The sequence below is a fragment of the Sminthopsis crassicaudata genome, chromosome 6 (genome assembly GCF_048593235.1).
Source record: "Sminthopsis crassicaudata isolate SCR6 chromosome 6, ASM4859323v1, whole genome shotgun sequence".
Lineage (NCBI taxonomy): Eukaryota > Metazoa > Chordata > Mammalia > Dasyuromorphia > Dasyuridae > Sminthopsis > Sminthopsis crassicaudata.
Window position 1 is genome coordinate 250,131,956 of NC_133622.1, and position 15,266 is coordinate 250,147,221.

Genomic DNA, 15,266 nt, shown 5'->3' on the forward strand with positions numbered 1-15,266 from the left:
AGCCGCCCCCCTCGCCCCGGCCCGGACCGCGGCCCAGGAGCCGCCCCCCTCCGCCCCTCCCCACCAGCGGGCTCGGGGGCCGGCCCTCCGCCTATTGGCCCTCCAGGAGGCGGTGCCTGCGCCGGACTTGCCCCCGGCCGGCCCCGGGGTTGCGGAGATTTGGACCCCGAGACTGGGGGGGGGCGTGACTCTCTGGCCCCGCGCGGCCCCGCCCCCGGCTCCGAGGAAAAGGGCTCGTCCCGGGGGAGGGGGCGGAGGCGAGGCCGGCCCCCCCTTCCCCAAGCCCGAGGGCCTGGATCAGGACCTAGTATGGGCACGGCGCTGAGCAGGGATGGGGCGCCGGGACCGAGGCGAGGGGGAGGGCGGGCCCTGCGCCGCCGGCTCCCGAGCACCTGTTGGCCTGAGGGCGGGGCGGGACCCACAGCTGCTCCTCCACCCCCCCCCCAGTCTGGCCCCCTCCCACCTTTATCCAGGCGCGGCCCCCTCCCCCCCAGGCCCATCCCCCACACACTCAGACACGGACGTGGGCCTTTGGTGACACTTTTTTAATTGGTGAAGTTTTTGCTCCAGAAAGTGGGCCAGGGCTCTGAGCCGAGCCCCCCCTCCCCGGGGCAGAAGGGGCCCAGACACAGACCACCAGCCAGCATAAATAACACGGGAGGGGCCGGGAGAACCTTGGGGAGCAATCAGGGGGAGTGGGCCCGTGGGAGTGTCGGGGCCCCTGGAGATGCCACCAGATCATGGGCACCAGGGGGCGGGACTAGGGAGTCAGAGCAAGAAACAGCGAGGGGGTGCCGGGCCGCCTCTCAGACCACTTCATCGGGGGCAGCCAGGCGGGCTCGGGTGGGCTCCACTCCCCAGATCTCCCGGGCGTACTGGGCAATCGTTCGGTCACTGGAGAACTTCCCCGAAGTGGCGATGTTCTTGATCACCATCCGAGTCCACTCCCGAGGGTTCTAAGAAAGCCAAAGCACATTATTCTGGAACCCAGGACCCAGGCCACCAGTGGGGGGGGGGGGAGCCATTGGGGCCCAACAACTCCCCTCAGAGCCTTGAAGCCAGGGGCAGGAGACCAGGGGCCTCCCCCTCCCCCTCCACGCTCCCGGCCCTGGAACCCAGGAGTCCAGGGTCCCAGACGCACCTTATACAAATTGCTGACTCTCTCCTGGCACTGGATGTAAGCTTCATAGTCAGCAAAGACCTTAAAACTGGGGAGGGAGAGGAAGACGAAATTGGGCCAGGAAGGGGTGGGGAACCCCATCAAGGATGGATCGGCTCTGGCCCTTTCCACTCTGGAGAAACTGAGGGACTAAAGGCGACCGCCCCAACCCCAAGGCAGTGACTTGTCCAGTTGCCAGTCGAGCCCGGCCCCCTTTCCCCCTTCCCTAGCCCACCTACACAAGGACCCTCCGGGAGCTCCAAGCTCCAAAGGCCCGCCCCCTCCCCAGCAGCCCCTGGGCTCCCCAGCATGGCCATCCATGTCACCCCGCTAACCGGTCGTGATGCATGAGCATGTTGACGATGTCCTTGAACAGGTCGGGCTGTTTGGGGGAGAAGAAGCCGCTGCTGAGCTGCTCGATGATCTGCCGGAGCTCAGGGATGCGGTCGTAGAACTCCTGGGCATTGTACCTGTTAGGGAGGGCCCACGGGCTCAGGCCATGGCGCGCCAGCTGCCCCCCGCTGCGGATCTCTGCCAGCCTGATTCCAGGGCCCCAGCCCCTAATCCTGGCCTGCAAGGCCTGCTGATTCCGGGGCCCCAGCTCCCGGTCCCGGCCTTCAGGGCCTGCCCCCAGCTGTGGGTCTCTGCCAGCCTCCCCAACTGATTCCAGGGCCCCAGCCCCTAATCCTGGCCTTCAGGGCCTGCTGATTCTGGAGCCCCAGCTCCTAGTCCCGGCCTTCAGGGCCAGCCTCCCCCCCATACCCCTTCTGGTCGAGCCGGTCCACGTCCTCCACTCTCATTCCAAAGATGAAGAAGTTCTCCTCGCCGGCCTCTTCGGCCATCTCCACGTTGGCCCCATCCATGGTGCCGATGGTCAGCGCCCCGTTAAGCATGAACTTCATGTTGCCGGTGCCCGAGGCCTCCGTGCCTGCCGTGGAGATCTGTTCGGAGAGGTCTGACGCTGGGATCACTGGGGGAAAGGGAGGGAGGAGGAGGGGGTTACAGGAGGTCAGCTCCCTGATGAGAGGGCCTCGGGGTCTGCGGGAGTGGTCGCCCGCAGTGGGGGAGAGACTCTCCTCACTCCAGAGCTCCCTCCATGGCCTGAGCGAGTCGGGCTCCTCACGGAGCCCAGCTCTGGGCCGGAGCGGACGAGACCTTCAGGGGAAGTGAGCCTCCAGTCTTGTCCTGGGCCCCAAGCTTCCCCAGAATATGGTAGGGGGCAAGACCAGAGGGTCCTAGTGAGCAGCAAGCCCACAGAGTTGCAGCGGGATGTGGGATTCTGGGAAGAGGCAGTCTCCCTGTCCTCTGCTATCATGAGACCCCCCCAGGAGGCACCCAGAGCCCCGCTGCAGAAGCTGGAGAACACGAGCGCAGCTTCTGTGAGGCTCTGGAGGCCGGCCTAGGCAGGAGCGCAGCCTGACACTCCCCGGGGGCCTAGCTGAGTGACCGTGGGCAAGGACTGGGAGGTCTCTGGGCTGCGGTGAGTGACAAGGCTGGAGCCAGTCAGTTACTTCCACCCCAGAGGGCAGCAGGGAGCAATGGGTGGATCTGGCACAGAGGCCAAAGGGAACGGGCACCAGAAAAGCCAGCCCCTGGGAAGGAGCGACCGTGGGGGGCACGAGCTCCCCCTCACACTGGGGGGCTTCAGACAGAGCCGGACCTGTTGTGTCTCACACATGGGGGGGGTCTGAGAAGGGGCGCCAGCAGTGGGGGACGATGGAAAAGGCCAAGTCCGAGCTAAGTCTGGACTGCTCCAGGCCCAGGCAATTACCCAAGCAGGAGAGGAAGGGGCTGGGGACCCCATGGAGCCAATGGGGCTGGAGCAGAGAACAGTGGGGGGGCGGGGAAGGGGACAGACGAGTAGGAAGGGAGGACCCAAGCAGCCAGGAGCAGAAGAATTTGATCCTGAGGGTAGCTGGGAGCCACCAGAGTCTGAGGAGTGAGGGGTGCCTCCCTTTAGGTAAGTCAGCGTGATGGAGGATGGACTGATGTGGGGGGAGGAGGGACTGCACATTAGGAAGGGCATGTATCTGTGAAAGCAGGAATGACAGGACTTGGGCTGGGGCAAGGGGACGTAGCGAGGTGCCCATACTGAGCTCGCCAGCCAGGGTGACGGGGCGCTCCGGTCATTCTGGGTCTGGGGTGCCACTGAGGGGCCTCCAGGCTCCTGGCAGCACAGACCCTGCCCGGAGACACCCCTGCCCAGCCCAGCCACAGACCTTTCTCGGCCAGCGACACGCGGTAATTCTCCAGGAAGATAACTTTGAGCCGGTCCCCGACCACGGGGTCGTTGTTGACCACATCGCCGATGGACGTGATGAGTTTGATGATCATTTTGGCCATGTGATAACCAGGGGCTGCCTGGAGGAGGAGACCTTGGGGTCAGAGCCCCGCCCCCCCTTTCCACCCCTCCTGATCCCCACTGCAGCATTCCCCCGGAAGTCAGAGGCCATTGTCACCCCCTCCGAGGACCCAGCCCCCACGGCCCCCAGGTTGTCCTCCATGATGGCTGGCTCTTAGAGCACCCCCTTTCCCTGCAGAGTGGGGGACTCACCTTCCCCCCGATCATCACCGTCCGGGGAACGAAGAACTTGTTGGGGTCCTTCTTGATGCCTAGGACAAAGAGGGGAGAGCTGGGAGCAGCTTCTCCCAGGGGACTCCGAGGCCCTGGCCTGACGTCAAGCACCGGGCACCCCAGAGCGAGGGTGAGGGCCGCCCCCTGAACCTCAGCCCGATTCCTTCCCCTCGCTCTGGTCTGGAAAGCCACCAAGCCTGACTGCCACCTGGACGTGGGCCCCAGTGCCTCGGTTTCCCCATTTGTAACAAGGCCAAAATAGCGGCTACACCCTAGGCTTGGGAGGGGCAGCCGAGAGGACCCTTAATGACAATTTCCCAGAGACAACTTAGGCTCTGTCAGGGTCCCGGGGCGGGAGGGACTTGTCTCCTCCAACAAGTGCAGACTGGACCCCTCCCTTCAGCCTTGCTCTCCTGCCACGCCCGTTACCAGTATCTGCCTCCTGGCCCCCCTGGCCTCCTCCCTCCCTCCCGGGGCGCTGGGAAGACCAGATGGCTCTTCCCGGGGGATGCGAGGCTGTGCGTGTCCCTGGGGTGTCATGGCTACAGGGAGCTCCTGGGACTTCCCCCCGCGGAGCATGAGTCACCTCTCCAATAATGATGCTCCCCACCGTGGGAGTTACGTGATCCTTTCTTCTTGGCCTCTGAGGACCAGCTGGAGGCCAGCGAAACCCTCAGGAGGCTCCCCACCCTTTCCTTCTCCATGGCCCAAGGCCCTGCCGCTGGGGCTGCGTGCGCCCGGCTCAGCCCATTCAGCCTCTCCCCCTGAGCCCCAGCTTCTCAAGGAACATGGCTCCCACTCAGCTTCTGACTAAGCTTTTTTCCTCCACACTTCGGTCAGGCGGGTCATGTACATGTTAAAATGCCCATTTTGTAGATGACAAACCGAGGCTGAGAGAAGCATAGCCAGCCCTTCAACCCAGAGATTCAGCCTCCAAGTCTCCTCAGAGCTCCAGACTATTTGTCCTGCCCCACGCTCTCCCTCCAGGCCGGTCTAAAAGCCTGGCTAGCCTCAGTTTCCCCCGGTGTCGTTCCCCAGGGAGTTCGCTCTTCTCATGGCCAGTGACGCCAGCCCGCTCTTTCTGGGGCCCACTAGGGTCTTGTCCACAACAGTTCTCAGAGGCAGAGTCCCAGGGCCTCAATTACCAGCCTCACTTTTTACAGAAAAAGAAACAGTTTTGGAAAGGTGAAATCCCCTGCTTGCATCCCAGAGTTAGCAAGAGGGAGAGGCGGGGCTGGGACTGAGCTCTGGCTTACCCCAGAGTGCAACACTCCTGATTATAAGTGTCAACTTATTATTGCTGATATTCTATTGTTTTACTGTCCAGTGGCCTGAGGGCTGAAGGAGCACCTGGACTTGAGTCCTGCCCCTTGACACTTAGTAGCAGTCCCATACCATCTCTAAACCTCAGTTTCCCCCTCTGTAACATGGGTGTAATTGTGGCTCTCGTCCAGTTTGGCCCTTAAAATCCTTTACAATCTGCTTGCGCTCTCCCCTTCTAGCTTACTACATTTTCTTCCCTTCACACACGCCGCGGGCCAGCCAAAGTGTGCCTCGATTGTCCTCCCAGAAATCCCTGACCTCCTTTACCTCCCCCCCAAAATATTCCCATGTTGACTCTTTTTAGAGCTACGTTGCCTCCACCAGAGTGGAAACTTGCCAGGGCAGGGGAGCCGGTTGTTGCTTTTGCATCCCCAGCGGGCACCTAGCTCAGACGCCTGTCGACTGACCAGCTGACCACTAACACCCTCCTCCCAGAGTAGGGGAGGGCCAGGGCTGGGAGGGGGGCTCACATCTGGGAAGCTCTTTGCTGTTTCTCCCCGGGGGCAGCAGGAGGAAGGGGGGGAGGGCGGCCCTGGAGAGGGAAGGGGCCGGGACCGGGCACTCACGGTTGTACAAGGTGATGATGTGGAGGCAGTTGAGGAGCTGCCGCTTGTACTCGTGGATCCGTTTCACCTGGACGTCAAACAGTGAGTTGGGGTTGATGTGCACGTGGTACTCTCGTTCCAGATAGGCCGCAAACTTCAGCTTGTTTTCCTGTTGGGGGGACCACAGGTCTCAAGGTGGCTCGGCTCACGTCCACGGGGCTGCCGTGGCTCACGGGCCACCTCCGTGTGCTTCCCCCTTCCCGCTCCAGCCCCATGTGCCTCTGTCCCCCCGTGGAACGGCGCTGTGGATGTTGCTGAGGGGGGGGCTCAGAGAGGGGACTGAAAAGTCCATTCTTCTCCATCCTTCAGAAGCCCTCGGTGGGTCCCCGGAGGCCCCTCTCTCTGGCGTCTCGCCCGGCTCACCTGCTTGACCTTGGCCACGTCTCGGATGAAGGCCTCGTCGTCCACGTAGGACAGCAGCTTCCGGAGCTGGTCCAGGTCCGAGATGTAGTCTTCCCCGATCCTCTGTAGGGGGGCAAAATGGGAAAGTGGCCCCCCGATTGTCAATCAGCAGTTATGAAGCTCCTACTGTGTGCCGGGCCTGGGATCCCAAAGACAAAGCCACAGCCGTGTCTGCCCTGGAGAGCTCCAACCCCGGAAGAAACCTCAACTCTGGGATAGTCAGGGATGGAGGAATCAGCCTCTGGGGGCTCCAAGCCTCCGCCTCCCCAGCAGCACAGAGCCCCTCGGGAGGCCTCCCCGGCCCCTAATCCCGCCCAGCCTCCAGCAAGGCCTCCTGCCTGACAACCTCTGGCCTTGCAGCTAACTCACCAGGAAACATGGCCAAGTCACAGGCTCCTCTGGGCCTCCAGAGGGAAAGGAGGCTTGAGCCGCATGGTCTCTAAAGGCCCTCCCAGCACTGAGGTCCCCTGTTCTAAGCCCCCCAGCTCTAACGTCCCCTGTTCTAAGCCCCCTCGCTCCACATCCCCTATTCCGATCCCTCCAGCTCTGCCCAGCCTGTGGGTGACTGACTCCTCTGCCAGCTGGGCACAGGGGTGGGTGCCCTCGTCCGCGCCATGGCCGCCCCCCTCACCTCTGCAATGACCTCCGCCAGGCCCGGATTGCATAGCACCAGCCAGCGCCTTGGCGTGATCCCGTTGGTTTTGTTCTGGAACTTGTGGGGCTCCAATTCATAAAAGTCCTTAAAGCTGCAGAGACCAGGGAGGGAGGGCGGGTGAGCTAACCCCAGAAGGACAGGGGCTGGCCCAGCCCCCCAGAGGCCTTGCAGGGGCCACCGGGGTAACGCCGCCCGTCCCAGAGGGAGGGCTGGGGTCTCACATGGTCTTCTTGAGGATCTCAGAGTGGATGCGGGCGACGCCGTTGACCGCGTGGGAGCCGGCGATGCACAGGTGGGCCATGTTGATCCTCTTCACGCCCCCCTCCTCCACGAGCGACATGCGCCGCAGCCGGTCCATGTCCCCGGGGTACGCCGCCGCCACCCGCTGCCAGGAGACACGGGGCTCAGCCGGGCTGGTGCCGTGAGCCCCCCCGGCCCCACCCCCCGCCCCCCGCTCTGGTGCTCACGTTGAGGAACCTCTGGTTGATCTCATAGATGATCTGCAGGTGCCGGGGCAGCAGGGTCTCCATCAGGTGCACGGGCCAGCGCTCCAGGGCCTCGGGCAGCACGGTGTGGTTGGTGTAGGCACAGGTCCGTACGGTCACATCCCAGGCCTGGGGGAGGGCGGGGGACACGTCGTCCCCCGGCCACGGCCCCCGAGTCCGGGGGGGAGGACGCGGCTGACTCGGGGCCGGTGAGAGGGGGATGGAAAAGGGCCGGGCGGATCCCGGCCCTGCCGCCTCCTGCAGGACACCCGTTCCTCCCGCCAGAGCTGACTCCTGCTGTGGCCCTGTCGGCTTCTGTCTGTGAGACAGGGGCTGAAGGCCGTGGGAAAGGGGGCCAGGGCCATTGAAAAAGGGGCCGGCCCCAACCACAGGAAGCGGGGCTCCGGGGCCTCCAGCGCCTTACCTTATCCCAGTCCAGCTTCTCCAGGTCCACCAGGATCCGCATCAGCTCGGGGATGGCCAGCGACGGGTGAGTGTCATTCAGCTGGATGGCCACCTGCACCCAATGCCAAGGAGCGCGGTCAGCCCTGAGCTCCCTCCCCGAGTCAGCACTTAGTGAGTGCCGCATGTACGCCAGGGGGGGTCAGACAGGGAGGGGGTCTCCTTCTAGCAGGCCGGGCACCACAAGCAGGTTGGGCGGGCGAGGGAGGAGGGCTGCCCTGGAGGGGCCGAGGGACCGCAGAGCAGCAAGGCCATTTCAGCACCTCCTAGGACAAGGGGCGTGGCTGGGTGCCTCTGACCCCCCAACCCTCCAGACTCCCCCCAGGAACCCTCCCACCCCCCATCCCTGCCGGAAGCCCGGGGGAGGCGCCACCTTGTCCGGGAAGGCGTCAAAGCTGGTGCGCACGGGGTCCCGGGAGCCGAACTTGGAGGACTTGAAGCGGCGGATGATGTCCTGGAGCGTGGCGGCCACCACGAAGTACTCCTGCTTCAGCCGGAGCTCCTTCCCTTCGAAGAACTGGGAGAACAGGAGGGAGGCTCAGTAGGAGGGGGAGGGGAAAGCAAGCAGCGCTGAGAGGCTGCCCCCCCATGCAGGACGGGGCCCTGGGATCCTGCCCCCTCTCAAGCCAAGTCCTGTCCGCTCCGGCCCAGGCCCCCCCCCGCGGTCCCCAGGTTCTCAACCCCCCCCCCCCCCCGCTCCCGGGGAGACAATACTCACGTTGTCATTGGGGTAGAGGACGCGCGAGATGTTCTCGGCCAGGTTCCGGTCCAGCACGGCCTGGATGTAGCCGCCCACATTGACTGTGGGAAGCAGGGAAATAAGAGCGGCCGTCGTCTGACCGCGGGAGCCCCCTTTCCCGGGACCCCGGGACCCACCTCCCCGCAGCTGTGCTGGTGAGCCCCCAGAGCCTGTGGGAAAGGGGGGGGCTGCTGGGGGGGAGGGGCGGCAGCCCCAGGACGGTGCTGGACTGGCCCCCAGGGGAGGCAGACGGCCGAGGCCACAGGGGACTCACAGTCTTTGAGGTTGAAGTCGTTGGGGGCCTTGGCGGACCACAGGCGCATGGTGTTCACGGTGTTGTTGCGGTAGCCGGGCACGGGGGTGTCATAGGGCATGGCCAGCACCACCTAGGGGGTGCCAGGGCGTGTCAGGGGGCAGCAGCAGGGCCGCACAGAGCTCCCCTTGGACCTGGGCACCCCAAGTCCCGCTCCTGCCCCTGCCACTAATTCACTGCATCTGAGGTGGAACAGCTGCTCCGGAGCCTCGGACTCCATGAGAACAGGCTTTAAACAGTCTCGAGGGGCTTTCCTCCCTCTGGCATCCCCTGTTCTATGTTCTAGCGTCCCCCCCACCTGACATCCCCCATTCTATGTTCTAGCGTCTCTCCCACTTGATATTCCAGTTCTAAGGGCCCTCCCGCCTGACTTTCCACGTTCTAATGTTCTAAGCCTCCTCCCAGCTTCTAAAGCCCATGTTCTAAGTTCTAAGGTTCCCCCAGCTTTAACATTCTGGGTTCCGGGTCACTTGCCATCTCAGGGCCTCCGTCGGCCCACCTGCAAAGCGCGACAACATCTAGGTTCCTCGCGCCTCCCTCCCTGTGGCCCCCCCACAGAGCACGCTTGCTGATGAGTGACAAAGCGGGCGGCGGGCCCCGATGCAGGAGGAGCCTCCAAAACCTCGCCACTGGGTCCCTGACCTCGCCCAGAGGCCCCAAACAGCCCCCAAAGGCTGGGGTGGGTAGTGACCCAAATGGGTGAAGGGAGTTTCCTCTCCAGGGAATACCCCCGACCAAGGAAGTCACGCATGGCCCAGTCACTCTCCCTCCTGATGCAGAAGACATTAACAGCCACTCCCTGCTCACGGGCGATCAATAGCCAAGTACACTGGCCGTGTGCGTCTCGAGAAGCCGGGAGCCGGGCTCCGCTGTAGGCTGATTAGCCCATCATAGATCCCCAAAGCGCACCAGGGTGGAGCCCCCAGAACGCCTCAGGGCCGACGGCACAGTGGGATGGAGGGGTGCAGGAGGGGGCTCCCCAGAATGCCCCAGGGCTGACAGGGAAGTGGGATGGAGGGGTGCAGGCAGGTGCTGCTGGGCCCCAGAGGGCTCTCCCTCAGGTCAGTGTGAAATGACCACAAGATGCAGTGTCATCTCAGTGAAAGGAGGTATACAGCAGGTATGAAATAAATGCCTGCTGAAGGAGCTCTTAGACCCCTGGGTTCTCGCCCTGACCAGGCTCAACTAGAGGGAGTTTTCCCAAAAATGATCAGGGGTAAGTGTTCAGGGTCCTGCAGGTAGAGAGCAAAATAGCTGGGGCGGAAGCCAGGCCCCTGACTCCAAGGCCTGGCACGGTGACCCTGGGCCAGTCACTTGAGCTCCCAGGACCCCAGGCCCGTTTCTAAGTCCTTCAGTGGGTGAGAACAGGGGCTGATCTCCCCCCGGGACGTCTCCACCAGCCGAGTCTTGGGGCAAGCTTTAACAAAAAGGACCCCTGGGCCTCAGTTTTCCCCTCTGTACAATGAGACAGTCAGATTGCTCCCCAGGCCCTCCCAGCCCTGTCTGGTCCCCTTGCCCCCTGGGCCCCTCCATCCAGAGAGGAGGCAGCTGGAGCTCGGGCCTGGGGTCAGCAGGACGTGGCCCCGGTCCTGCCTCAGGTACCTCTCGGCTCCCACTCCTGGTGCCCTCCTCCTTCCCGACCCGGCCAGTTCCTTCCCTCGAAGGGCACTTCCCACTGAACTGGGACCCGGGTTTTCCCCAAAGTCGAAGCCCGTTTTGAGCTTTACTAGCTTTGGGGCCGACTCAAAGATCTCTCGGGAATCTGCTCCCATGTCGGCGCCTCCTTTGGGGCGGGGGCTGTCTTTTGCGTGTCTTGGCCTCCTCAGTTCTTTAGTTCAGTGCCAGGCACACAATAGACACTCAATAAATGCTCATTGACTGAATGAGCTTGGACAAATTAGTGGACAACTCTTAGCCTCAACTTCCTCATCTGCAAAATGGGAGTAATAATAACTCCTCCCTTCCAGGGTTATCATAAGGATCCATTATGAGAGAGATGAAGTTCGTAAGTGTCTGGCACACAGTAGGTGCTCAATAAAGGCTTATCAACTGGATAAACTGGACAAATCAGTGGACAACTCTTAGCCTCAACTTCCTCATCTGCAAAATGGGAGTAATAATAACCCCTCCCTTCCAGGGTTATCATAAGGATCCATTATGAGAGAGATGAAGTTCGTAAGTGTGTGGCACACAGTAGGTGCTCAATAAAGGCTTATCAACTGGATAACCCTGGACAAATCAGTGGACAACTCTTAGTCTCAGCTTCCTCATCTGCAAAACAATAATCCCTTTCTCTCTGAGTTACCGTGAGGGTCCGTGGAGGTCTGTAAGTGTTTTACACCCTGGGCCCAGTGCTCCCCAAGAACAAGGTTTGAGCAGGCTCAGGAGCATCCCCGCTATTATTTAGCCAGGGACAAGGAGAGGACCAGACAGAGCTTCGGCCCTTGCAGAATGTTTGGTCCCAGCTGAGGGTCCCCTTTGGGTGTGGGTAGGTCCCTCGGACAGTCCCCTGGGGCCGATAGCGCCCTTCTTGGCCATTTTTAGCCATTTAAGTTAGAGGACACCAGCTCTCCGGGAAGCCAGCAGTCAAAGTGTCTGAAGAAGGTCTCCGGCTGCCCGGGGCCCGGCCCCCCAGCTCCCTTCCCACACATCCCTCAGCCGGGATGGGGCCTGGAGGCTCCAGGGCCGGCTCTGGGACAAAAGGCCTCCTGGGACTCCCAAAGGCGGAGGGAGGGAGACCAAGAGCCATCCTCAGCACCACAAGTCAGCTGGGCAGTCTCTGTACGGCCAAGGACATGGGGGCCGGGAAGGTGGGGCTAGCCCAGGGTCACATGGACAAGTACACAAGAGAGCAGGTTCTCTGACCCCGAATCCGGGACCTTTCTCCCGCCCCCCACGTCTCCCTGCTCAGAATCCGCCGCCCACGGGAACCCAGGGGCCCTCTGGGACTGACCCCAGCTAGCTAGGATCAGTTGTTGGGCCCGTGACGAATGAGCCGCAGTCAATAGAAAAGGATGGAATCACCAACACCCGCTGGGCAGTCTGTTTAGGTGCCCAAGTCTCTCTGTGGGCAAACAGGGATTCCTAATGATCCTTTAAGAGACCGTAAGCCCTCCCACCAGTGGGAAGGCCAGCCCCAGCTCCTTCTCTGAGAACCATCCCTGAATCCCCAGTTACTAAGAGTGTTGCTCGCCGGCTGACCAATGAGGCGAAGCCTTTTCGGAAATACGGACCGGTCCGCGAGCAGTGCCCCGCTGCGGCTCCGGCCTGGAGGGCCTGGAGCTCCGGCTTTGGACATAGTTCTATCCATTGCAATACAAGGAACAAGAGAGGGGTGGACATTCCCAAAAAGGAAAATTTCCACGGAAGGGAAAGAAAATCAGTGTCAGACTTGGAGCCAAAAAGGCCTTAGAGGCCACCAAGTCCCACTCTTTCAGTGTACAGAGAGGGAAACAGGCCCCAAAAGGGAAATAACGGCTCCCTTCAGAGGAGAAATCTCCACTCGGGCTCCCGGACTTCAAGTCCCCAGGAATTAGCCCATTCGCCAGGGGAAGGAGGAGGATGGAGGGATCGGTGGGAAGGGAAAGGGGGATGCAGAAAAAGCAGAAAAAGTCTGACTTTCTTTTGACACTGAGAGCAGTCCGCCAGGGGAGAGGATGGCTTTCCCCATGGTTGGACGCCTCCAAGCATCACATGGCGGGGTCCACCCAATGCCCGCCCCAGGCTCGGAGTGGAAAGCTCGCTCAGTCTTTAGCTGGGGCCGATTATGCTCATTTCCTTTCCTTTCCTTTTTTCTAGTGGGGGCGGGGGCCGGGGGAATCAATTTTGGCTAATAGGGGAAAAGTCCTGAGTAAAACGATGGCGATCAGTGCAGCAATTTCTCCTCAATCTGGATGCTTGATTAAAGCAGGTGGTCTCGGAGTCTCCCCCATCTCCTGGGCCCCGGACGTCCCCGGAGGGACCGTTGTGTTCCCACGCCCCGATTTCTAGTCCTAGGGCTTACCTGGGTGTCCACCCACTTGGCGCCCTGGGGGGTGTGCTCCACGCGGCCGTAGAAGTGGACGGGTAGCGTGAACTCGGGCCGCGCCTTCTCCCAAGGGTTGCCGTAGCGGAGCCAGTCGTCCGCCTCCTCCATCTGGGCAGAAACGGGGCAGGGGGGGGGGGGGGCGGGACAGAGCCCCCAGGGACGAGGTCAGAGACGGGCCCAACTGGAGGGCTTGGGGGGCAGCACGGACGGGGTGGGGGAGGGAGACTCTGGGTCAGGAGTCCATGCGGGGGGAGGGGGGTCCTCACCTGCCAGCCCCCGCTGATCTTCTGGTTGAAAATCCCAAACTCGTACCGGATCCCATAGCCATAGGCAGCCAGGCCCAGTGTGGCCATGGAGTCCAGGAAGCAGGCTGGAAGAGAGCCACGGCTTGGGGGCGCTCGGGGCAGGGCGGGCCCAGCAGGCCGCCCTCTTGCCCCCCAGAGCCCCTGCTCCGGGAGAGCTCCTCACTTCCCTCAGCTCCCTGTCACCCCCACCCCAGAGCTGACCCTGCAACCCCCATACCGGAGCCCCCACCCCAAGGCTCCCCACCTGGCCCCCAGCCCAGGCCCTGCGCTAACTTACCGGCCAGGCGGCCCAGGCCCCCGTTCCCCAGGCCGGCGTCCTCTTCTATCTCCTCCAGCTCCTCCATGTCCAGGCCCAGCTGGAGGAGACGGGGGGGGGCATCAGGAGGGGAGGGCCGGTCCTCAGCCGCCGTCCCCCGGTGCCTCCTGGGCCGGCCCCTGCTCTCCCCCCCCCCCCCGTTCCCCCCTCCCAGTACCTGGTACGTGGCCTCGTCGCAGGCGTTCTCCAGGGCCAGGTTCACCATGGTGTTCTGCAGGGTTCGGCCCATGTAGAACTCGAGGGACAGATAGTAGATCCGCTGGGGACGGCACAGGGGGTTGGCCCTACCCAGGTGTGCCCGTCCTGCCCGGGGGCCCCCCTGCCCTGCCCGGTCCCACTCAGAGGAAGCCTCCCCTGCCCCGGCCAGTGTTAGGTTTCTGACCTTTGCCAGTGACCCTGCTACCTGATCCTGCCCCCACCCCCCTCCCGGAGGCAGCTGCTTCCCAGCCACTGGCTCTGCCCATAGGTCCCTCTGGCTCAGGGCCAAAGCAGGGGCAGCTGGTCCCTGAGCTGAGCTGGGCCTTGGGGGTCCTGGGCTGAGAGTCCTGGGGCCTCCCGGCCCCTCCTGCCCCAGCCCGAGCCCTGGCACTCTGCCCTGTGCCATTGGCCCTGGGGGGCTCGCAGTCAAACCCCCCCTTCCCAGAAGGTTAACTCCTGGTGCAGTAGATCCAAAGGGCAGAGCTGGGAGGGACCTTCGAGGCCCCCAAGTACAGCTCAGAGGAAGAAACTGAAGGCCAGAGAGGAACCCCAGTTGTGTGACCTGGCCAGCCTTTGCCGTTTGGTTTCCACAGAGGGAGGGAGTGGTCCCGGGACCCCCCACGGCCCCTTCCGGCCCTGACCTGAGGGTGTGTCCCCCATCGCCCCCACCCCTGGCCCCAGGTCCCGGGCACCTTGGGGTCCTTCTCGTAGTAATGCTGCTGGGTGCGGATCCAGCGGCCCACCAGGTGGTCCCGCACGGTATGCGCCAGCGCGAAGTAGTAGTCTCGGGGGGTGGCCACGTTGCGGTCCTTGACCAGGGTGAAGTGCAGGTGCCGGTTGAAGTTCTTCTTCAGCTCGGACACGTTCTCCACGCCCGCCAGGCCGCGCACGCTGATCTGTTTGCGCTTGTCATGGTCTGACAGGGGCCGGGACATGGCGACGGCGAGCGGGGGGGCACGCGGTGTGTGGCGGGCGCTGGACGGGAGCTCTCCCACGGGTGGGTCCGGCGGCCTCGGAGCGGGGAGTGGAGGCTGGCCCCCTGGGCCGGGGTTTTAAGGCCAGGCCTGATGCATTATGCATGGGCTGTGGGGGAGGTTGCCCGCCCCTCATGAATGCATAATGGTGGGTGCAGGGCCTCCTTTCAGGGCTATTTTGGGGACGAGCCGGCTGCCAGCTGCCCCAGGCAGGGCCCGCCACCATCCCCAGCCTACGTGACCCACATCCTGTGGGCCTCCGGCCCATGAGCAAAGGGTCCTTTCCTCCCTGTCCTGAAGCCAGGGGAGGGTCTCCGGGGCCCACCTCGTTCCCAGGGACGCTGAAGGGCTGGGAGCAGAGGAGCTGGGAGCAGAGGGACTGAGGGGAGTCGAGCTCCCAGGGGGCTTTGGGGCTGCTGGATCCCCTGGCCAGGGTTGGAGGGGGCAGAAGAGCCAGGGAGAAGGGCCGGGGGCTGGAGCCCCTTGGCAGGGCAGTCATGGAGTCCCTGGATCGAGCGACTTCTCTGCCAACCTGACAGCAGGGCAGAGGGGGCACCTGCAGAATGCCCTCGGAATTGCCTGTGGTTCAGAACTGCTAAGGAGCCCCCGGGAGTTGGGACACCCTGAACAAAGGGCCCTTAGAGCCGGCCGGCCCCCGTCCCAGCCCAGGCTCCTGCTCAGGCCCCCAGAACACCCCACTGGGGCCGCCCCGGACCAGGTGCTTGGCG

At 63.2% G+C, this 15,266-nt stretch overlaps 1 protein-coding gene across 1 annotated transcript; it reads right to left on the reverse strand.

The window, feature by feature from the left end:
• Positions 1-530: 530 nt before the first annotated feature.
• PYGM (glycogen phosphorylase, muscle associated) lies at positions 531-14,596 on the reverse strand. Its single transcript, XM_074273630.1, has 20 exons — positions 14,257-14,596; positions 13,524-13,625; positions 13,328-13,406; positions 13,012-13,115; positions 12,722-12,853; positions 8,680-8,791; positions 8,385-8,467; positions 8,040-8,183; positions 7,629-7,721; positions 7,187-7,333; positions 6,941-7,104; positions 6,696-6,810; positions 6,026-6,127; positions 5,624-5,771; positions 3,714-3,772; positions 3,379-3,520; positions 1,922-2,129; positions 1,495-1,629; positions 1,142-1,208; positions 531-956 (listed from the first exon to the last, which is right to left on the reverse strand). Exons 1-20 carry the CDS (start codon positions 14,497-14,499, stop codon positions 807-809), a joined length of 2,529 nt encoding a protein of 842 aa, XP_074129731.1. The 5' UTR covers positions 14,500-14,596; the 3' UTR covers positions 531-806.
• Between the last annotated feature and the right edge of the window lie 670 nt (positions 14,597-15,266).

Excerpts from the sequence above, each read along its gene's own strand:
- PYGM (XM_074273630.1), bottom strand. The coding sequence starts at position 14,499 with ATGTCCCGGCCCCTGTCAGACCATGACAAGCGCAAACAGATCAGCGTG. Across the intron at positions 8,468-8,679 it reads CGACTTCAACCTCAAAGACT|TCAATGTGGGCGGCTACATC; the intron begins GTGAGTCCCCTG and ends TGCTTCCCACAG. Across the intron at positions 2,130-3,378 it reads CGTGTCGCTGGCCGAGAAAG|TGATCCCAGCGTCAGACCTC; the intron begins GTCTGTGGCTGG and ends CCTTTCCCCCAG.